At 39.6% G+C, this 19,076-nt stretch overlaps 1 protein-coding gene across 1 annotated transcript in view; it reads left to right on the top strand.

Annotated features, from left to right (window-relative positions):
• BMP2K (BMP2 inducible kinase) overlaps window positions 1-19,076 on the top strand; it is a 104,341-nt gene that overhangs the window by 27,279 nt on the left and 57,986 nt on the right. The window contains exons 2-5 of the mRNA XM_037896740.2: window positions 4,206-4,324; window positions 11,580-11,685; window positions 17,334-17,476; window positions 17,912-18,033. Coding sequence (XP_037752668.1) covers window positions 4,206-4,324; window positions 11,580-11,685; window positions 17,334-17,476; window positions 17,912-18,033 — 490 coding nt within the window. The remainder of the gene's footprint in view (window positions 1-4,205; window positions 4,325-11,579; window positions 11,686-17,333; window positions 17,477-17,911; window positions 18,034-19,076) is intronic.

The following is a 19,076-nucleotide window of genomic DNA, read 5'->3' on the forward strand; positions in this document are numbered from 1 at the left end:
TGAAGGTGACATTGGACTACAACCTATTAACTAAATTCTAAAGGAACTCTTTGCAACTATAAAGCTTACTGTCTCTGCTATGTATCTGAACCTTAAGAATTGTCTGTATGTATGTTGATCTTTTAGCCATACTCTTTCCTTTTTAAATAAATTTTAGTTCAGTTGTTAAGAATTGGCTGTATGCGTGTATTTGGGTAAGATCTGAAATATTCATTAATCTGGGAGGTAATGTGTCCGATCCTTTGGGATTGGTAGAACTTTGTCTTTTATATGATGAAATAAGATTTTCAGAAATCTTCATCATATTTGACTTGGGTATCTGGATGGAGGCCTGAGGCTGGGTTACTTCAAGGGAACTGTGGTGTTGACTTCCGGGCAACCAGTGAGGTAACAAAGAATCTGTTTTGTGCTGGCTTGGTAAATCTAAGTATTGAAAATATCCACCAGCTTTGGGGATTACCTGCCCCATTCTTTGCAGTTCACCCTAATTGAGTGACCTCAGCTGGCACCCAGCTGGGACCCCGGTCACAATAATACTTACTCAAAGGGCAAAATCATTTCCAAGTCACAACCTGCAGCACCTTCCTGCCAAAGGATGCCTCTGCAGAGGACAGGAAGTCCACCTTGTAGTGCTTGATGAAAGTGGTAGCATTTGACCAGGATGCTATCTTACAAATTTCTGCTGTGGATGCACTAGCTCTTTCTGCCCATAAGGTCACCAGGGATCATGTGTAGTGTGCCCTGATTCCTTCTGGAACCAGAATCTCCGATGTCTTGTATGCTTTCACAATACATAGTCTAATCCACGTAACAACAGAGAACTCGGAAGCTCTGAGTCCTTGGCATTTCAGATGGAAGACTACAAACAGGGCATCCTGTCTCCTTTTGGTCTCTGTGTTTGAGATAAGTTTCAGGAGAATGATAGGGTTGGCTATAACTGAGGGACACTCTTGAAGTACGTGTGTATGCTTCAGAAGCATTCCTCAGAACAGTTCAGCTCTGAGAATCTTGCCAACTCCATGCATCTTTAGGGGCTGGAGGGACTGGGGTTAGAGAACGTGGTAATAGAGAGGCTGTGAGTAGTGCAGCTGCTGTAAACTGTACTGGCAGTGAGGGGACCTTTGATTTCCTACTGCAGATCGGGTCCCAGTGAAGTGGGAAGAAGCTGTGTTGCCTTTCTCATAGATGCAGAGGGAAAAAGGAGCCCCTTGGAGGTATGGGGTTTTGAGGCTCCCCTTCCCCTTCTCCCATTCCTTGCAGGCAATCTACAAAATTAACACTTGTAGATGTGATTCCTCCTTTTTTTTTTCTAACATGCTTTGATCAGCAGAAAGGTAGTTAACAAAGTTGACATTTAAATTACTGGGCATCTGAGCTAACTCCCAACTGAGATCAATGTTCACACATCTCAAAGCTGCTATTGCAGGCTACCTGCAAGGCTAAAATAGGCTTTCACTAAAACAGTCTGGTCAGGGCTACACTGCCACCAAAAATGTCAAAAGTAACCTATTAATGCTCATGCCTAGCATTTGAGGCTCCTAAGAGCAGGTAAGATTCCAACGAGCCCATGTCTGATGGGTTGGTGGTGGGCTCCCAAACTTAGCCTTCCTCAGTCTCTCTTCTCAGCACTGTTGGCTATAGGTAATGGGAAGCAGAAGGGCTTGTGGGGCTACAGTCTTTTCCCACTGCTGCCATTTTGGCAGTTCACAACCATAATCTAAACATTCATTATGACTTGCCTTCAAAATTAGACTAAGAGTAGTGCTCAAATTTCAGAGTAATAGCCGTGTGAGTCTGTATTCGCAAAAAGAAAAGGAGTACTTGTGGCACCTTAGAGACTAACCAATTTATTTGAGCATAAGCTTTCGTGAGCTACAGCTCACTTCATCGGATGCATACCATGTGAGCTGTAGCTCACGAAGGCTTATGCTCAAATAAATTGGTTAGTCTCTAAGGTGCCACAAGTACTCCTTTTCTTATTAGTGCTCAAAGATGATTTGCTCAAGAGTCCTACCGAAAAGTGTAAACACCTTAACTAGATACTTCCTGAAGATACCTCTCTTTGTATGTTAAAGAACAGATGCCTTGTTTTTCTGGAGAGTAACTTTCTCCCCTTCTCTTTTCTAAGTGTAGAAAGGAGATTCTTTGTTCAAACTATCCTAAGAAGCTTTTCTGTTTCATGTTTTTTTTAATATAGCTACAAAAGTCTAGGCAGCCTCTAGCCAGCAAAACAGTGTTGATGGTTTTCATTCCTAAATAACTTTTAACAGTGAAGCAATTTGGTTTGGAATGATGGATGTTTTGCCTCTAAGTGAAAATTTCTTAATAAATAAAATTTTCAACTCCTAGGCTACAAATGCGTATGTGCACATGCTTTGCTTTCAAGCATTTGAGTAGTCCTATTGAAGTCAGTGGGACTGCTTATGTGACAAATTACCTCTCTGCTTAAGTGCTTGCAGGATCAAAGTCTTAACTTTCAATATTTTGTTTTTGTCTATAACAGTTTTGTAAAAATCAAATAAGAGACTCTCAGGCATTTTAATAAACCACCATGTGTTATTTCATTATAGCACACATTTTCAAATGCATTTTACAAAGTCTCAACTGGATTTAAATCATGATTATCTTAAAAAAAACAAAACAAACAAACCTACGCAAAACACCACCCACCTAAGGAATTTAAACAATTTTAAATTGCTTCACCATGAATTTACTATTTTTAGGTAAAATAGTTGAAGAGAGCATAAATGTTACATTACGTACATTTGCAATGACAGTTTCAGTATCTCAGAATACCTTCTCTTGTGTTTTTTGGGAGGCCCATACTAACACTTCTAGAAAACTTTTAAAAACTATTTGCCAGAATGTTTTTAAGGATGTCTTCATATATGATCACCCTCTCCTTTTTCCAGTGCAAATTGTCAAGAGAGCCATTATATCTCTTAAGTGGTGGATTAATTTCTGGATTATATTACAGTAATTTTAAAAATTTATGCGTTTTTGAATAGGAGAAATGGTTGTCATAGTAGTTAAGCATTTCATTTTGTATTTGTGCATTTCCATCCTTGTTTTATAACCTTTCATTTTCTGCATTGTTGAGTCATAATTCCCAGATGAGTATTCAGACTCATGATCAGATTGTAGTGAATTATGGAGAGCCCTGATTGCTGAGTTGAGACAGTTTGCCTAGAAGTGTGGGAAAGATGTGGACTTTAAGACATTACAGACTTGAAAATCACACTTTTGAATAGTTTTCAAATCTACTATTGTTACAAACAGCCCCGAAGATTACTGTAATGAACATTAGAGAGGGAAAAAGGTTTTTTGTTGGTTTAGTGCATTTGAAAGCATTTTGTGCATATGCAGTTTCACTGTTTTCCCTGTACAGTTGTTTTTACCTATTATTTGTATGGTTCTTATCATAGCAAGGTGAGGAGAAAAACTAAAAACAAAAATAGACAAAAATTGACAGGATGACTCAAGTGTGTGTAACACTTGAAACTGAAATTTGCATTTCGTATTGATGGTGTTGCTTTTAGATGGGGTCTGATCTGACTGATGAAGGGAGAGTTTAATTTCATTCTTGGATATGTACATATGTGTTGCCAAGGGGATCAACAGTATAAAAGCAGATTAAGTTTAAATTGTCACTTGCATTGTGTGCAAAATTCAATTAGCAAGTATCTTTTTCAAGTTTGTGACCTTTTTAAAGGCTTTATCTTTACAGTTCTCAAGCTACTTTGCCTACCCCCTAGCTTTCTAGGGTGCCAAAAGAATTTCCTAAACTTGAGTTTAGGTTGTGTACTTGATGAAAGATGGGGTGAATTTGCCATATAAAGCTTAAAAATTGTGAGTAAGTATAGAACTAAAAATATAAAACATGGCACTGTTCATCCTGGATTAAACCTCTCAGAAAAGTTTCATTGTCATCTGCAAATGGCAACAGTTACAAGCTGCAGGAGTTGACAGACTAACATTAATGTGAAATAAACATTTTTCAGGCAATAGCACTGCATAACATATTGTAGTTGCCTTAAATTGTTAACCAACAATTAAGTACAATTACAAGAGGACCAAAGTGTCAGTGATTTCCTACTTGATTAAAAAAGTGTTCTAAAAAATCATGTTTTATCGTGGTTTGATACATTTTTAAAGGAATAATGGAAATTCTAGTGGTCTAACTTTTGTGTAATTTTTTTCCTCAGGTGGCTTTTCCACTGTGTTCCTGGTGCGTACCCATGGTGGAGTACGCTGTGCATTGAAACGAATGTATGTTAATAACGTGCCTGACCTCAACATTTGCAAAAGAGAAATAACAATTATGGTAAGTAAAGGTTTCAGAGTAACAGCCGTGTTAGTCTGTATTCGCAAAAAGAAAAGGAGTACTTGTGGCAAAATAAATTGGTTGGTCTCTAAGGTGCCACAAGTACTCCTTTTCTTTATGGTAAGTAAAGCAACTATTTGATGGTATGCAGCCAGGCATGGATTTGAATGGAAATTTTGCAGCTTTATTTTTCTAGAGGGGTGAGATTAGGAATATAGATATCCTCTACTTTTGGAAGATGTAGTGTGAATTGTGCTTTAGTTACTCTTAGCTGGTCAAGGAGTAGAATTGGAGAGAAACTCTTGTGAACCCCTTCTCTCTCAAAGATGATTTCAGTGCATCTCAGCAGCAGCCACAAATGCAGCAAATATAAACATATAATACTGAATGAAGAGGTGGGTAAAAGTCTTTATCTCTGATTCAGGATTATATCTGGAGTGACTGATTTGTGAAGGTCAAGTGCAGGCACCTTTGCTGGTGTTAATGCAACAAGCCACGGGGGCAATGTGCAAATGCTTTAGGGCCCAACCTTGCAGTATTAAAACTCATTTTTTAGCAATCTCAGTATTAGTATCTCTATTTGTACTCAATAGCCTATGTTAGAATTTCTTCACTGAACGCTGTTGTTTCCTGAAAGCTGTTGCTAATGTGTTCATGCTCTTCAACCTTCTGACTCCTAGTTAAAAGGTTTGAGAACATGCAAATGTACTGCTCTAGTCTTATAAGACAAACTCTCTTCCATGTATAAAAGAGAATATGCACACTACCAAAAAAAAAAAAGAGAGTAACAGTAAGACAGCATATCCCTTATCCTTCTAAATTTTTTACCTTGTGAATCATGTGAAAGAGATCCTCTCATTGACCGCCTCCTTTCTAAACCTCAAAATCACAATTCCCCGTAGCAATTGAAGTGTTACATGTAACAAGTAACATTAAAACTGTTCTAAAGTATAATTCTGTAAAAGCGATGGTAAAAATAGCAATGTAGGTTTCCACAGTTAGTCTGTTTCTGTGTCAAATGTGTTCTGTTTACAACTAAAAAAAAATTTTCTGACAGATCTGTGAACTCTAACTGTAAGCTCTGAAAGTACTATATGTGACAATCAAGGTTCTGCTGGCTAAATGATGCTTGTAATGGGGTTGTCAAGCGATCTAAAAAAATTAATTGTGCAATTAAACAATAGTGATATACCATTTATTTAAATATTTTTGGATGTTTTCTACTTTTTCAAATATATTGATTTCAATTACAACACAGAATACAAAGTATATAGTGCTCACTTGATATTTATTTTTTATTACAAATATTTGCACTGTAAAAAACAAAAGAAATAGAGTTTTTCAATTCACCTCATACAAGTACTGTAGTGCAATCTGTTTATCATGAAAGTTGAACTTACAAATGTAGAATTATGTACAAAAAATAACTGCATTGAAAAATAAAACAATGTAAAACTTGAGAGCCTACAAGTCCACTCAGTCCTACTTCAGCCAATCGCTCAGACAAACAAACTTGGTTACAATTTGCAGGAGATAATGCTGACCGCTTCTTGTTTACAATGTCACCAGAAAGTGAGAACACGCGTTAGCATGGCAGTTTTGTAGCTGGTGTTGCAAGATATTTATGTGCCAGATATGCTCAACATTCGTATGCCCCTTCATGATTTGGCCACCATTCCAGAGGATATGCTTCCATGCTAAAGATGCTTGTTAAAAAATAATGCGTTAATTAAATTTGTTACTGAACTCCTTGGGTGAGAACTGTATGTCTTTGGCTCTGTTTTACCCGCATTCTGCCAGATATTTCATGTCATAGCAGTCTCGGATGGTGACCCAGCATGTTTGTTTTAAGAACACTTTCACAGCAGATTTGACAAAACGCAAAGAAGATACCAATGTGAGATTTCTAAAAATCGCTACAGCACTCGATCCAGGGTTTAAGAATCAGAAGTGCCTTCTAAAATCTGGGAGGGACGAGGTATGAAGCATGCGTTCAAAAGTCTTAAAAGAGCAACACTCAGATGCGGAAACTACAGAACCCAAACCACCAAAAAAGAAAATCAGCCTTCTGCTGGTGGCATCTGACTCAGATGATGAAAATGAACATGCATCGGTCCGCTCTGCTTTGGATTGTTATCAAGCAGAACCCATCATCAGGAAGGATGCATGTCCTATGGAATGGTGGTTGAAGATGAAGGGACATATGAATCTTTAGCGCATCTGGCACTTAAATATCTTGCGATGCCGGCTACCACAGTGCCATGCAAATGCCTGTTCTAACTTTCAGCTTGTAGCAATCTTGTCTGCAGTGTGGTTCTACAGGTGTAACTGATTGGAACCCGGTAAACCATTCTGATGTGCAAAAAAACCTCCAACCCCAACCTGGTTTAATTTGTTAGTTTTGAAGTTTCTACATGAGAAGAAAGCAGTAAGAACTTTATATTTTAAACTATATGCAATGAGTAGATGTCTTAAGTAAGATGATACATTTTTTTACGCCAACCCACACTCTAGACACAATATAGAAATAATATGAAGGGTGCAGCTGCTTGGTTATGTGCCCTCACTTAGTATCAGTGGTGCAAGTAGAAATCATTTCTTTCGGGTACGCTGCCCTCATGGGGGGGGCGCATGTGACCTCCACACAACCTGGGGCCCCCGCATTCTACCTGTCCCCTCCCCATGATCCACATCCATCCCATGTTAGCTGGCTCATAGTTGAATTTAAACTAAAGAAATAACAAAGGTAGATGTGAAGCAAACATGCAGGATGCAGAATTTTTTTTTTTTTTTTTTTTTTTAAGTAGGTCAGAAGATCCTTTAGAACCCATAACAGTCCTGTACTAGGCTACAACAACCAGGGCAGAATTTCTGTGAAAGGCACAACATCCACATGTACTGCCCTTACTATAATTATATCAAGTCCATTCTGATCAGCATCTAATACATGAAGCATATTGTATATGGCTGCATATTCATGGGTCCATGGCTTTGATCTGATGTTTCTTCCTGGTGAGCAACAGATCTTTCAAATGTACTATACAACTCTTTTAAAGATCCTTAGAGCAGGGGCGGGCAAACTTTTTGGCCTGAGGGCTGCATCGGGTTTCTAAAATTGTATGGAGGGCCGGTTAGGGGAGGCTGTGTGTCCCAAACAGCCAGGCATGGTCTGCCCCCCCCCCCCCCCCCCCTGCTTCTCACCCCCTACAGTCCGCCCCCCTCTCCCCCCTGGGACTCCTGCCCCATGCAATCCCCCTGTTCCCTGATGGCCCCCCAGGGACCCTGCCCCATCCACTCCCTGCTCTCTGTCCCCTGACCACCCCCGGACCCCCTGCCCCTAACTGCCCCCCGCCTGCCCATCCAACTCCCCCCTCTCCTTCCTGACTGCCCCCTGGGACCCCTGCCCCATCCAACCACCCCTTGTCCTTGACCGGCCCTGGACTCACTGCCCCCTGCTGCCCCATCCAGCCCCCCTCTCTCCCCCCGGGAACCCCTGCCACATCCAACCACCCCTTCTCCCTGTCCCCTGACTGCCCCCAGAACACCTGCCCCATCCCCCCCCCGCTCTCTGTCCCCTGTCCGCCCCTGGACCCCCCCGCCCCTAACTACCCCCCACCGCCCCATCCAACTCCCCCCTCTCCTTCCTAACTGCCCCCCCCGGGACCCCTGCCACATCCAGCCACCCCTTCTCCCTGTCCCCTGACTGCCCTCAGAACCCCTGCCCCTGGCTGCCCCCCGCCGCCCCGTCCAACGCCCCCCTCTCCTTCTGGACTGGCCCCCTGGGACTCCCGCCCCCATTCAACCACCCTGTTTCCCGCCCTCAGAGTGCCCTGATCCCTATCCACACCTATCCCTACCCCCTGACGACCACCCCCGAACTCCCCTGCCCTCTATCCAACCCCTCCGCTCCCTGCCTCCTTACTGCACTGCCTGGAACACTGGTGGCTGGCGGCGCGGCTGCACCAGGACAGGCAGCAGCCCAGCATGGAGCACCGGGTCAGGCCAGGCTCTGCAGCTGTGCTGCCCCAGGAGCTCACAGCCCCGCCACCCAAAGCATGGCGCCGGCAGAGCAGTGAGCTGAGGCTGCGGGGGAGGGGGAGCAGTGGGGGAGGGGCCGGGGGCTAGCCGCCAGGAGCTCAGGGGCCGGGTAGGATGGTCCCGCCGGCCATAGTTTGCCCACCTCTGCCTTAGAGCATGACAAGTGATCCTGATCAAAGGGATTATTAAAGACCAGTATTTCAAAAAGTTCTCTTGATTCTGACAGTGCCACCATGTTCTCCATAAATCTATGGGGAGGCAAGGGTCTTAATTCTTTTATATAGGAAAACTATCCCTGTGAATGATAATTGGAAGTTGTTTAAGAACACTTCACTAGATGCTCCAAAAGCCACAATCAAGGAAGAAGGCAGTATTGGTTAGAAAACTGACCCGATTTAGAAGGGAAGTGAAGACAGCTATGAATAATAATTAAAAAAAAAATAGATGGAAGAAAGGAGACGTTGATAGCAGTCAATATAAACCGAAAGCTAGAATTCGTTGAAAATTTATCAGGGAACAAAGGAACACCAGGAGAAATCTATCACTTGCAGAGTTATGGACAATGAGTTTTAAAAAAAGTATATTAGATACAAAAATAATCCTGACAATGGCTTTGGTCCATTATTAGAGGCCAATGGTAGAATTATTAATAGCGCAGAAAAGGAAAAAGTGTTCAATACATATTTCTGTTCTGCATTTGAGAAAAAACAGATGATGATGTCTCATATGAAAATACTCTTTCCATTTCACTGGTATCTCGGGAGCATATTGAATAACCGCTATTAAAGATTTTTAAATCAGCAGGCCCAGATAACTTGCATCCTAGAGTTTTAAGAGCTAACTGAGGAGCTTACTGGAACTGGACTGGTAATGTTGGTTTTCTATAAGTCTTGGAACACTGGTGAAGTTCCAGAAGAGCGGCAGAAAGCTAATGTTATGTCAATACTTAAAATGAGTAAACGAGATGACAAGGGTAATTATAGACCTGCCAGTCTGACATTGATCCCAGGCAAGATAATGGAGCACCTGATATGGAACTTGATTAATAAAGAATCAAAGGAGGGTAATATAATTAATGCCAATCAACATAGGTTTATGGAAAATAGATCCTGTCAAAGTAACTTGATATCTTTTTTTAATGAGATTAGACGTTTGAGTAATAAAGGGAATAGTGTTGATGTGATATACTTTGCCTTCTGTAAGGCATTTGTCTGGGTACTGCATGATATTTTGATTAAACAACGAGAAAGATGAAAAATTAACATAGCACCCATTAAATAGATTTAAAGTTGGCTAACTGATAGGTCTCAAAATGTAACTGTAAATGGGGAATCATCATCAAGCATCTAGAGGGGTCCTTCAGGGATCGGTTCTTAGCCCTACGCTGTTTAGTGTATATTTATCAATGACCTGGAAGAAAACAAAATCATTACTGATAAAGTTTTCAGATGACCCACAATTGAGGGAGGGATTAAATAATGAAGATGACAGGTCACTGATACAGAGTGGTCTGGATTGCTTGGTAAATTGAGCATGCACAGACAATGTGTGGTTTAATATAACTAAATGCACACATCTAGGAACAAAGCATGTAGGCCGTGCTTACAAAATGGGGAACTCTATCCTGGGAAGCAGGGACTGAAAAATATTTGAGGGTCATGGTGGATAATTAGCTGAACATGGGCTCCCACTGCGACGCTGTGGTCAAAAGGCCTAATGTGATCCATAGATGCATAAACTGGGTAATCTAGAGTAGGAATAGAGAGATAATTTTACCTCTGTATTTGCCAGTGGTGTGACCGCTGCAGGAATGCTGTGTCCAATTCTGGTGTCCACAATTCAAGAAGAGTATTGAAAAATTGGAAAGGGTTCAGAAGAGAGTAATGAGAATGATTAAAGGATGAGAAAATCTGTCTTAGAGTGATAGACTCAAGGAGCTCAATCTATTTAGTTTAACAAAGAAGGTTAAGGAGTAATATGTTTATGTCTATAAGTACCTACATGGGGAATAAATACTTAATAATGGGCTCTTCTATCTAGCGGACAAAGATATAGCATGATCCAATGGTTGGAAGTTGAAGCTAGACAAATTAAGACTGAGAATTAGGCGTACATTTTTAATAGTGAATAATTAATTTATTGAGGGTTGTAGTGGATTCTTTCTCACTGACCATTTTAAAATCAAGATCGGATCTTTTTCTAAAACATATGCTCCAGGAATTATTTGGGGGAAGTTATACAGCGTATGTTATATGGGAGGTCACCTTAGATGACTGCAATATACCCAGTTGGCCTTGGAATCTATGAAGGTAGGACTGGGAATTGTCCAGTATATACTGCTTTTGGCTACTTAACTAGCTGGAAAAGAGAATGTTGTCATAGTAAGAGCTGGTTTTGGACCCTAATAAATGGTTGCTTGATCGGGTCTTTCTCTGCTGGGGTACATTAGAGGTGGAGCTCTTTGCCGCTAATTATAAAAAGAAGCTCCTGCACCAAGTGAAGGCTCATATGGTGTAACTCTCACATCCTTTTGTGAGGGAAAGCTCTCATAACTTTCCACTAGTCCTCTTAGAAGCAAGGACTGTGACAGCTGTGGAAACTGTCAGGCATGGATCAAGTTGCCTGAATTTTGGCTTATTTTCCATTAGTCCTTTTTAATGTAACACACAGTCCATGAATGTTTGCAGTGTATTATGATTATAGCTGCAAAATCTTAACATTTTTGAGTTTGTCTTAATGATGAAATTAACAGAGAACATTTTTCTTTTGACATGTGCTTAGTGTTTATAAAGTTTCCAAACTGACAGCACTGTAAATTGAACCTTACTACCTACACGGGTGCAGCATAAATAGTGGCAATCCAAGCGTGTTCACATTGTCCTGTCCATGGTATCTAAGTCCTCTTTTGGAGGAATTATGTTTCTGCTCTGTTTGATCCTTGGTGCTTAGCTTGGTGCTTAGCTATTTTCTTTGAAGTGGGCACCTGTCCCCTGGGACTTGTAGTTGGCACCTACTCACTTGACATAAGCTCCTAAGTAGCTATTAGAATGTTTTTTCAACAGTTACCTAGGACGTTTCAAGCATGGTGTAGAGATGAAAGACTCCATATCCCAAGAATTCTCCAGTCTTCTATATAGACGTATCTTTATACTTTCTAGAGTTTATTTAAACGTTTGTTATTCAAAATGTGATGTGTTGTTTTTTTTTCCGATTTCAGAAAGAACTCTCTGGGCACAAGAATATTGTAGGCTATTTGGACTGTGCTGTTAATTCTGTTAGTGACAATGTGTGGGAGGTGCTCATCTTAATGGAATATTGTCGAGGTAAGTAAACTACTGTTGGAGTTCTTATTTTTTATGAACATAAGTAAAGCATTCTTAAAGTTAGAGTCCAGGGTTATCTCCTAAAATGTGACATGTATTTTGGTAAAGACCACATTTATTATCTTCCTAGTTAAGGTCAAGACCACTGAAAACACTATCACACTTGACTTTGTTCTTAACTGCCAGAAAGAATGAATCTGGGAATATTGAAAAGCTCATCCTACACTGCTTTATATGAAGGTCTGACCAGAAAAGAGGGGGGGAAATTAAATGTTTACATAAATATGTAAAGTGTCCTTGTTCCCTCTTAACAAATCTCAGAATATATTTGTGTATTGATTTGGGAATGAAGACTTTGCAAAACTGAATATCTTTTCACTGATGAAACTGCTGCTCCAGATAATGAACTGTAAAGGCTACATGCTGTCTCATCATCCTGATCCCTTAAATTGTTTTAAATCAGTTTATTCGGTGGAGGGTGGAGGCCATGGAGGTCCAAATAATGGTATCTCATGTCCTGGTCTATAACGGTTCTTTTTGTTTTAGGCAATACAAGAGGCTTCAGAATCATTCCCTCTTTTTCAAATATTTAGTTTCTTTAATTTACAAGTACACCTCTACACCGATATAATGCGGTCCGATATAACGTGAATTTGGATATAACGCGGTAAAGCAGCGCTCCGGGGAGCGGGGCTGCTTTACCTCGTTATATCCAAATTCATGAAACAGCTGATTGGCGCGGCAAGCCTGGAAGGAAGGGAGGGAGCGGGGGAGAAGTGGAGCGGCGGCAGCGCACTCAAGGGAAGAGGCGGAGCGGAGGTGAGCTGGGGCGGGGAGTGGTTCCTCTCCCTGCCCCGATATAACGCGGTCTCACCTATAAGATGGTAAGATTTTTTGGTTCCCAAGGACCACGTTATATCGGGGTAGAGGTGTATAGTTTGGGTTTTTCCCCCTTTTTTGTATAGAAATGTATTCTAGTAGTTTAGCTCAAATGTAGAGAAGTGTTAGGATCCAGTTATGGTGAATCGGGAGAAATGCTTGGATTTCAAAGTAATTGTGTCTGCTCCATGTGAAAATAAAATGTTCTGCATAAGCCTGCGCATTAGGTGCTTAAAATGCTTCAGGTGCCTTCCCTTTGAGGGTATTTGGCCTTTGTCTGCACTCAGCCAGTGCTGGTCAGTTGGCCTTCTGTGAATTGCCTGATGTGATATCCTTGGATCTCTGTTTTGAAAGACAAATCTGATTCTGTGTCATTGTAGCTTGTGTGTATTCTCACTGTTGCTGTGAGGTGCACTGTTGTGTGCTTCTGCAACCTTCTAGAAAGCTATGCTCATTGGGAGCCATGTGAGTGATGCTTTCATTGTGCTCAACATTTACAGCCTGAATTTACTTCATCTTCTCCTATTGACTGAGGGTAAAGGGAATGTCTGCTGTAACCCTCAGATTTCCAGCTACCTATTCTCTTGTTGTACTTAATTTAGATAGATAACTATAGTTCTTTGACTTTTCTGCACCATCATGTACATGGTTTTGGCGATGGTTTTATCTCTGTGCTGATCACGTAGACTAAGAAAGCTCCTGCATTGTTCTGAAGCAGCCGTACAGAACTAAAACTGAATATTGCTCTTGTTCTCCTAAACTAAAGATGCTTTTCGATAGGGAAAAGGGGCACTGATCTGAGAGCCAGAAGACCATGCTTTTCCACTAATACTAATTCTTTTCATATTGCTTAATGAACAAGACCTGATACCTTCCCCCTTCTTAAGGTAGGGTTTAATCACTTCTCCCATCTTATAAAAAGGTCTTACAGGGTTTGCACAAGGTCACTTCTCCAGTAAGGCAGACCAGGTCTCATTCACTTAGCTACACTGCCTCCGAATTTTACCTAGGTTGGTATAGAAAAGGAGTGAGATGTAACTCCATTAATTTCAGTTGAGATGGACGAGATTTGTGACGTGGATTTGAAGCTTCTGGGTTCAAACCCTGTTGAAAATCCATGCAGGAGCTTGGTACAGTTGCACATGATGATGTTAGGTGGTTTTTAAAAAATGAAAACTGAGGAAATTACATGAAAAAAAACTGTTAAAAGGATATTAAGTTTGTGAAGTTGAGCACTCAGATTACAAAAACAGTAGAATTCAAGTTGCTGTTTGTGCAGCTTCTGTTTGTCAAAATGCATCAAGGGGGAGACAGCCTTTAATTACATGATCACATACTTCCCTTGCTCAGGCCCTTGCCTCTGCCTCATTCAGTGCATAAGCAGGACTTTTGAATGCTTGACTTCGCAGTTTTAATAGTGGGTGAAGTAATATCTTTTCTAGGACCAGCGTCTGTTGGTGAAAGAGACAAGCTTTCGAGCTCCACACAGATCATCCACGTTGTTTCTCTAATATTCTTGGACCAACATAACTACAACAACACTGCAAACAGTTTTAATAGTGTCTTTTAAACATATGTTTATATAGTAGAAGTATAGATTGCAGCTGTTCATGTAAAAATTGACTCAATTCAGCTCAAATTTTGAGTCGTGTTTTGATTTTGCACACTTCTGAGATTTAAACATCTAAATTTCAGTAAGTAAAATCTTAAAAATTTATGGCTTGTCCACTTGCTGATATTAATATAAGTTAACTAAACTGATAATTCTTTATTTTTTTTTTTCTGTTTGCCAGAAGCTGGGAATGAGCAACAGGGGATGGATTGCTTGATGATTACTTGTTCTGTTCATTCCCTCTGACGCATCTGGCACTGGCCACTGTCAGAAGACAGGATACTGGGCTAGATGGACCTTTGGTCTGACCCAGTAGGGCCATTCTTATGTTCTAACAAATGTGGTTTTGAAACTAATGGGAGCTATGCTTTCCTAGCGTCTGAAAGTAAGGCTTATAATCTCATAAAAGACAGTATTCTATGTGTAGTATAACTAAGCCCCTGCGTTTTCGGTTTAAACTGATTTTTACAAATAAAAAAAAATCCTAGGTTTTACAATAAGTGTTCGGTTTTTTTTTCTGATTTTCACTCTACGTTTGGATCATTCATATCTATATATAAAATATAACTTGTTTTATTAGGAAAATACAGTACGTTGCATGAGATATGTATTACGATAATACATTAGTCTGTGTGTGTATATGCAAAGGTGCCTGTTGAAGTAAGGTTATGTATTAGTCTAGAAGATGCACACAATAAAGCTCCTGAAGTGCGTATGCATCTGAATGTACTAATGAATCTCACGCCCACCATGTACGCATTTCAGGCTGTTAGCAGATAACAGTTTAAAGCTCTGACACACTAAAGTCGGGAAAATCTGTATCAGAATACATTTCAGAACATAAGGAAAGTTTAAAAAACTTTAAAAGTTTAAAAAACAACAAGGAAAAGCAATGAAGTTGAGTGTATACACTGCAAATGCTGTGGCCCACTTACTAAAGTAAATATTTATAGGCTAATAGTTTTAAGTCTATAACAGTAAACTGTTTATTCAAATTAAAAGTTTTAGTTTGGGATTAGAGGTATATTGTTTTCTTAAACTCATAGTTGGCATTGTGTTTTGAGTGGTTATAGTTCTGTAGCAAACCACATTGAATTCTATTAATCAAAGCATTAATCTACTCAATACTTTTGCCCTGTCCTTGTGTCCACCAAAATAAATACCGATATTTGTCCATAAAAATTAATAGTTTTTTCCTCCAGTTTTCATCTGTTTTTGTCATTGTATTAATAAACACAGATAAATTCCTGGGAAAAATAAAATAAAATAACTGAAAATGAAGGGCTCTAAGTATAACATGAGAATAATATGGTGATCAATTCAAAAACTGCTGTTTCTAAATGTAAGTTTAACTTGATTGCAGTGTAGATGGAGTAGAAAATTAAGCTACTAATTAATGGAGAGCATAAATGTATTTCTCATTTGATCCACTGCTTTGAAGTCATAATTAATAGGTATTGGTGTCTGAATCGACCTAATGGAGACAGTCTTTTCCTTCTGAAACTTCTCCCTGCTGGCACACTTGCTGAGTTAACTACACCTTCCTTCCAGTATGTCTGCCTGCACTGAAGATAATAGATGTTTTCTCTTTTGCTCTCTGTGAGATCCTTTGACAAGGGAGTTGCCTCTGGGAAACCAGTTTTTCCTTTATTTTTTCCACTTTAATGGAATATAATGTTAGAAATGACTCCATGATCACCAGAGATTACCAATAATCCAAGAACTTCCTCTGAGAATTTGGTGCTTATTCTGCCAGAGATATGTAACATAGTGGAGGGAGAACCATCAGTCCTCTCTGACCAAATCACAGTGTTACAGGATTTTTTTTCAATCTATTCTTTCTGAAATAGAAAAGGTGAATTGGTTTCTTCAGATAGCAGTTCTTGGGCAACAGATCTGTCAACTGTCAGTGGTTTTCAGGATAAAGATGTACATTTTAAAAAATACAATTTTGTGTTCAAGAAAATTATTCCTTCTGCATGCGGAAATCTTGAGTTCAAAGACTGTTGAATAGTCTCCATTGTATCTTTCTAATGTGATTAATTCAGATTTCTGGCAGTTACTCAGTGGTTGCTTTTTTCTCCTGAGTTATAGATGTTAAGGACAGAAGGAAGCATTATGATCATCTAGTCTGACCTTCTGTATAAAAAACCAGACCAGAGAACTTTCACCTATTGATTCCTGCATGCAGCCCCATACCTTTAAGCTGAGCTAGAACATGTCATAGTATCATAGAATATCAGGGTTGGAAGGGACCTCAGGAGGTCATCTAGTCCAACCCGCTGCTCAAAGCAGGACCAATCCCCAATTTTTGCCCTAGATCCCTAAATGGCCCCCTCAAGGATTGAACTCACAACCCTGGGTTTAGCAGGCCAATGCTCAAACCATTGAGCTATCCCTCCCCCACTACAACCGTTTCTGTCATTGTGATACTCTTTGCACTGGTACTTTTATTACTTTCCCTATATGGTGGTTGAGTGATAATGAATGTTTGTTACTTCTCATGAATTAGGACTCCTGTCTAGGACAGTGAATCCAAGAGAGGAAGGAAAAAACCAGATTTCTTACTTGCCTCCCTAATATGACTATAATTCTTAGGACATACTTTCCCTATATTTATCAACTAGTTTTTGTTTAGGCAGGTGAAGAAGCGCTGTCAGATGTCAAATATTGCAATAGTGGCATCTGCATAATGGTGGTTTATTTTCTATACTTTGAAATTATAACAACTTTTGTAGTTTTTGGGTCTTCTCAGATTTGGAAGGATTTGGCAAAGGTCAGCAAGTGTGTTCGTGTGGGGAGGTTTCAGATTTCAATTCCAAAAGATCCTTTTGCCACCATTGAGTGGGATTGGACACTGAATTACCTTCTGTTTGGAGCAGTGGGTTCTTATTAGGAATCAATAACATTAAGGGTAATTAACTTTGTCTGTTCTGTAGATGTACGGGGGATGGGGGTGTATTAGCCTTGTTTGAAAAACAGCAAGAGTGGTTGATTAAAAACTTGTTTAATTTTTTGACAAGAGGTTGAAACATTTTGAGTGCATATAGATAAGGTTTTAAATAGAAACACACTTTGTTAGATTCAAGGCCACAAAACATTTTGAAAGATCGTTAAAAAGAGTTGGTACTTTTACAAAGTTATGTTTCTGCTGTAGCGGGGCAAGTCGTAAATCAGATGAATCAGAGACTTCAGACAGGCTTTACTGAGCCAGAAGTGCTGAGGATATTTTGTGACACCTGTGAAGCTGTTGCCAGGTTGCATCACTGCAAAACCCCAATAGTTCACCGGGACCTGAAGGTAAGAGTTCCACTAAAAGGTAATGAGCTGAAATGTTTGCTGCTATTGAGCAGCTGTCAAAAGATGACTTGTAATGTGGAGGACATCTCATAGCGTGCAAAAGCTGCCCTCTTATATATGGGGAGAAGAACAAAGTCTGTCTGCAGAACCGTACCCAGAAGATTAAATGAAAAGCGTTAGGTAGGTTAGGCATCACATTCTTGTAGAATAGATTTTGGCACTACTGGTGACCTAATGAGGTAATGATGAAGTTATTGTTTTACTATTAATGCTAAATTTCTTTAGAATGTTCAGAATATTAATACATGACAGGTTTGTTAACACTAACTGAAAATTAAAGGGAAGACTTAGCTGCTTTCTATAAAATTGGACACTACACTGTTTTTTGTCTTTCAGTTTGTCAATTTACCTGATTGTTTCATTTTTCCTTTTAAGGTAGAGAATATTTTGTTGAATGACAATGGAAACTATGTCCTTTGTGACTTTGGCAGTGCCACTAACAAATTCCTTAATCCTCAGAAAGATGGTGTTAATGTAGTTGAAGAAGAAATTAAAAAGTAAGTTCACTTAAATAGCTATTTGTAAGCACTAATTAATTTTCTTAGCAGCACAGAACTTATTATATGTTATGTACATTAATGGAAACATAAGGGACTAGCTAGGAACAAATTAGTGTTCAGGGTGGTTGATTTAAGTGCACAACTCCTGAAGATACATTCCTGTTGTTAACCACTTCCTTAGTAGTGATCAGGGCTATGCAAATACCTAAAATAGGCATAGCAAGATAGTAGGAATACCTGGTAATGTTGATGCTATTTCAGTTAACCTACAGGCAATTCCTGCAAAATTTAAAGTGAATACACTAACAGTAGAGTGTTAGTTACAAAAAGTTTGATGCCTCCAGGTAATACATTAAACTTAGAATATATGCAACCTTGTGATACTTGTACTGTCTTGGCTCTTTCCCCCTAAGAACCTGCAGTGTTCTAAGCCTCGCTTCATTCCTGTTTAGGCCCCTGACCTGCAGTTTACAGCATACAAGTGAACTATTGTACCAACATGTTGTTAATTGCAGAATTGTGAGACCTTAGATTCAAAGTTATTTGATGTGCAAGTTTGTTAGCACATTGTTGAGACATCTGGGTGCTATTGAAAGACAACTAATAAGAACAGGCTCAATCAGCCTGCATGATTGCTGACACTGGAAAAAGGCTTCATACTAAGGTCTAGATCTGTCCTAATGATGGATCTAGTAAGATCCACGTCATTTCCACTCTGTTTAATCAGAGAAATTGTGCATGTGTTCAAGTTTAAAATTTGTTTGTTAGTTTGCCTGCTAAAGATAGTTGGTGCTGAAGAGTAACTATGTATTATTCAGAACTTAAATGGAAAATAAATAGTACACCTTTTTGAAACTACTACTTAGGATACATACATATGGGAATGATATGTTACATTTTATAAACACACTGTTATTTGCAAATATGAGACTCAATATCCCTGGAATATGCTTAGTTTTTAACTAGCAAGAATCAGTTCAATGAAGTGAGCTGTAGCTCACGAAAGCTTATGCTCAAATAAATTGGTTAGTCTCTAAGGT

This window comes from Chelonia mydas, chromosome 4, assembly GCF_015237465.2.
Source record: "Chelonia mydas isolate rCheMyd1 chromosome 4, rCheMyd1.pri.v2, whole genome shotgun sequence".
Lineage (NCBI taxonomy): Eukaryota > Metazoa > Chordata > Testudines > Cheloniidae > Chelonia > Chelonia mydas.